The sequence below is a fragment of the Athene cunicularia genome, assembly GCF_003259725.1.
Source record: "Athene cunicularia isolate RWA chromosome 19 unlocalized genomic scaffold, athCun1 chr19_part1, whole genome shotgun sequence".
Taxonomy (NCBI): Eukaryota; Metazoa; Chordata; class Aves; order Strigiformes; family Strigidae; genus Athene; species Athene cunicularia.
The window spans coordinates 12,183,971-12,188,358 of NW_020799124.1; the positions used below are offsets into that span (position 1 = coordinate 12,183,971).

A 4,388-nucleotide genomic window follows, 5' to 3' on the forward strand; every position below is an offset into this window, starting at 1 on the left:
GGGGGTGGGGGGGATGGGGCCTGGACCCCTGGGTGGGGGGACCCCAGCCCTGGCAGTCTCTCCCCTCCCTTCCCCTCTCTTCTGGTGCCCCTTCCCCACCTTGGGGTGCTCTGGAGCTGCTAACAGGAGGAGTCTGGAGCAGATGGGTTCCCCCACCTCCCCAAATACAAATTATTTTTTATTTTTAGCTTGTTCCCATCCTTTTCGGTTTTACCAGCTCCTAGGAGCTATGGCACTGCCTCCTCTGTTCCCATCCAGACCTTCCCCTGCCTGGGAGCTCCTGAGGGAGGAGATTGCTGGAGCCGGGGGTCACCCAAAAGCTGTTCCCACCCTGCCCTGAGTGAGGGATGAGCACCATGCCACCTGTGGGATCCCCACCACTTCCAGGAGTGCTTTGCTGCCAGGTTTTTTACTCTCCGAGCCGTGTGAGTGTGTGTGTCTGCTGAAGTCTAAATTAAAGAAAAAAAAAAAAAGAAAAAAAAACCACACAAATATTTAAACATTTTTTAACAAAAATTTATTTTTATATTTAAGCTAAATTGCCTTTGAATTCCTTCAAGCTTGGTTCAGTGAGGCTGCCAGCCCCCCCACGCTGTTGCTAGTGTTCAGCTGTGCCCCGGCCGTGCCCTGGCCCTGCCCCGCAGGAACTGGCTGTACTGGGGAAAGCAGCCCTATCTTGCAGGCTCTGCCGCTGCACGCCCCTCCCTGCCTGTAACCCCCTTAATTTTAAAATGTCATGTATGTGGATGTGACTAAGCCTTTGGTTTTTTTTTAATTCTCCGAGAAGGAGGCCCAGGAGCTCTGGCGTGTTACAGTGCCAGGGCGTCTCTCCCAGCAGGCAGGAAGGTGGCGAGGTGGGACAGAGGACACGTGGGCAGCAGCCTGCGGGCAGGCACCTGCTGTGGTGCTGCCAGGGGCTCTTCCAGCCTTCCCCTCCCCACACGGAAGCCGTGTCCCCTCTCTGCCCAGATAGTCCCTGGCACTTGGGCTGCAGGCACAGCCAGGGGGAGGCTGGGTTTTAACTCAAAACTGAGGACTTGGATCATTCCTGGTGTGGCTGAGGAGGATTTTTAGTGTGAATGTGCAATTTTCTTCCTTGCTTCTTCTATTCCCAGTTTAAAATAAAAAGGTTGTGTTCACATCTGCCTTGCCCCTTGGATTCCTGGGCCTAAGCAGGGCCAGGAACTGCTGGTGCAGCACAGGGCCCTCTGCTGCGTGTGCCTCATTCCTGCTGTTCAAAGGCAGGTGCACAGACAGGATTATTATTAGTAGTATTATTTCACTTTTTTCCTCCCTCCTTTGCTTTGGTAGTTTCAGGACAAGACCGCACAAACATGCTGGAAAATATGGCAGAGAAAGAAACTTTTAATCTGCTTCATCCTTACAGTCAAAGGCTTTTCTGAAACCCCACATCAGGCTGGAGTAAGGACATTTTGTGGAGGGAACAAGATAAAATAACACCCTTAATCCAGCTGGAGCGCTCCAGCCCTGCAGGGTGCAGAAATGGTGGCTGTCTGCAGCCCTCCCAAGGCTGCCCCTGCCCAGGTCTGGCTCTGGGGGCAAACCTTCAGCTGGGGGCTGGCTGCAAGGACCAGTTCCCCCTCCCTGGCCCTCGGGTGACCCCAGGGCTGACCCTGGGTGCAGGGGAGCCGGGTCTTACACAATTTCACCACAGCTGCAGCTGGCACAAAGCTTTACTTGTATTCAGGTGGCAGTGGAGGAGCACTCCCTGCCAGCCCCAGCTGGGCACGGTGCTGCCCAAAAAATGTTATTTCACTCCTTCACCTGCTTCTTTTTCCTCTTCCTCTTCTTGGGAGCTGCTCCTGGCTCTGTTGTCACTCCGTGCTGTGGGTTCTCCTCAGCTGCCACATGCAGGGAGCTGCAGACCAGAGTGAACAGCCTGAGTTGTGCTCACCCCAGCTCCTGCCCTCTGCACCCACTACAGCCAGACCCCTCCATCTTCCCTCCTCTTCCTCCTACCAGAAAGGTGATGCCCTCCCTCTGGGTGCCCCAGCAGCCCCGAGCCCAGCCACATTTCCCCCCCCCAATAGCTGCTGCAGGCAGACAGCCCCCCAGGCCCTCCCCTCACCTGGGGGCAGCAGCCTCTTCCCCACACCGCTCCAGGACAGCCACGAAGAAGCCGTGGGTCAGCGTGTCGGCAGGAGAGGCGCGGAGGCAGCTCTCCGCCCCGAGGAAGGTGGCAAGTCCTCGGCAGGGCCAGGAGGGGAAGGTGTTCACCAGCCTGTGGTGGGGATGAGCGTCAGTGCTGAGCCCCACAGCAGCCTGCACTGTGTCCCCCCCACGCTCCCCCCACCCCAAGGCAAACGCACCTGAAGGCTGAGCCATGCTCCTGCAGCACCGCGTGCACCACGTCCTCATTCTCCTCCCGGTGCAGCGAGCAGGTGGAGTAGACAAGGCGGTGGAGAGCCGGGAAGCTCAGGGCATGGCTCAGGACCTTGCGCTGGAAACCAGCCAGCGCCTGCAGCCTCTCAGTGCTCGGGGCAGCCTCCTCCCCCGGCCCCCGGGTCACCATCCCTGTGGGGGGGAGCAGCCATTGCCCGGGGCTGCAGGCGCCCAGAGCCCAGCTCCAGTGGGGGGCAGCTGGAGCCCCATGCATTACCTGAGCCACTGCAGGATGGGTCGAGAAGGATATAAGTGACCTTGCTGTAGCAGGGGTCTCCGGGATCCACAGTCAGGAAGTCCTGCTGGGCCAGCTGGAAGCCAGTGACGCCAGCCCGCATCAGCATGGTGTTCATGGTGGCCAGGCGCTTGGTGTCCACATCAAAGGCAAAAATCTGGCTGAAAGCAAAGCGTGACACCGGAGAGAGGCATGAACATCCCTCCCAGCCCCAGGAACCATGTGTCAGGATGCAGCCACAGTCCCAGACAGGCAGAGCCTGGGAGCTGCTCCCCCAGAAGCAGGGCTGTCCAGCAGACAGCAGGGTCAGGCACTGGGAATTTAATGCCTACGTGTCTTCACATTCCCTCAAGCCCTTCCAATGGCTCAGCACTATCGCTCAGAGCCACCAGCTGACTTAGGGAGAAGTGGGTGGGCCAGGGTGACAGGCTGCAGCTCTTCTTGACACCTTTACCTCGTGTTCTCTGCGGGCTTGGGGGGAGCAGGGCCACCTGCAGCCCTTCCCTCCCCCAGCAGACAAACCTGCCCTCACCCCTTGTTCTTCAGGATGGCAGCCAGGTGGCTGGTCTTGTTCCCAGGGGCAGCACAGGCATCAATGACGTGGGAGCCGGCAGTAGGGGCAAGGAGGAAGGCAGGGAGGCAGCTGGCCTGCAAGAGGGCAAACCCCTGTGAGAGGTGGAGGCAGCAAGCACCCCTGGCCCCTCTTTGGGGCACAGCTCACACTGCAGGGTCACAGGCAGACACAGCAACATGGGGCCAAGTCCACCACCACTATCCACCACTGGAAGCCTCTGCCCAGTGCACAGTCCCTCACCCCTCCCAGCTTCTGGTCCCCAGCTCCCTGGGGGTGGTTTACAGCCCAGTTCAGACCAATTCATCCTGTGCCTACAGGCTACAAAAGTAAAGCTGCAGGGGAACCCCATAGCTGCAGGCTGCATTCACAATGTCTATTTAAAGTGTTGCTGCAAAGCTAGCCCAAGCCCAGACCCTGGCATGGAGGAACAGACTGACCCTCCAGCCATGTCACCAGTTTTCCCACCCCTGCAAACCTCCTGCTCCCCCACCTTGTCCTGCAGAATTATGTGTCCTGAAGTATACAGCAGGTTGTCATGGAGGTCTGTCTGCGGAGGGAAAACCAGCAGCTCCGGAAGATGAAGATCCAGTAAGAATTTCTTCCCAGAGAGGGCTCTCAGTTCCTCCACACTGTCCATGAGGCACAGAGAGGATGAACACACAGTTGTGTTTCACCATGCCCAAAACCAGAGCCCCACAGAACCCAGGCAGAGAACCTCCTTTGTCCCAGACCTCCTCTCTACTTTGGCATCACGCAACACACAGAGATGTGGAAAGTAAGAGTGGGGAGTGACAGAGACCCAACCTGTCCACTGCAATCACCAAGACCAACAACCCTTCAGCCCGCAGGACCCTATCCCAAGCCCTTGCCTCTTGCTGTCATCCCAGATAAGGTGCGATGGCAGAAAGAAACGCTCACCTGGTTGCCTTGCCCAGGTAGGAGTAGCCCTGGCGCTTGAAGAAGTCGATCACATCGTCCACACAAGTCTTCAGGGTGTTGACTCGGACGTAGCGCGGTACCTGGGAGGCTGGGGGAGCCGCTAGGGTCAGAACCTGCCACCACTGCCGCCAGCACCGGGAGGCCACCCAGCCCCAAGGCCCACTCACCTCCAGGGCTCGCTGCCTGTGCCGGGGCCAGGAGATCCTCGTTGCGGCTCACCTTCTGCTGCACCTTCAG

General features: G+C 58.3%; 1 protein-coding gene across 1 annotated transcript in view; it reads right to left on the reverse strand.

Annotated features, from left to right (window-relative positions):
* Window positions 1-6: 6 nt before the first annotated feature.
* NSUN5 (NOP2/Sun RNA methyltransferase family member 5) overlaps window positions 7-4,388 on the reverse strand; it is a 5,136-nt gene continuing 754 nt past the window's right edge. Inside the window, exons 2-9 of the mRNA XM_026861878.1 lie at window positions 4,319-4,382; window positions 4,131-4,239; window positions 3,703-3,841; window positions 3,171-3,286; window positions 2,621-2,799; window positions 2,331-2,535; window positions 2,090-2,242; window positions 7-1,879 (exon numbers count right to left, since the gene is read on the reverse strand). Of these exons, the coding sequence (XP_026717679.1) occupies window positions 1,774-1,879; window positions 2,090-2,242; window positions 2,331-2,535; window positions 2,621-2,799; window positions 3,171-3,286; window positions 3,703-3,841; window positions 4,131-4,239; window positions 4,319-4,382 (1,071 nt within the window). The 3' untranslated portion in view covers window positions 7-1,773. The remainder of the gene's footprint in view (window positions 1,880-2,089; window positions 2,243-2,330; window positions 2,536-2,620; window positions 2,800-3,170; window positions 3,287-3,702; window positions 3,842-4,130; window positions 4,240-4,318; window positions 4,383-4,388) is intronic.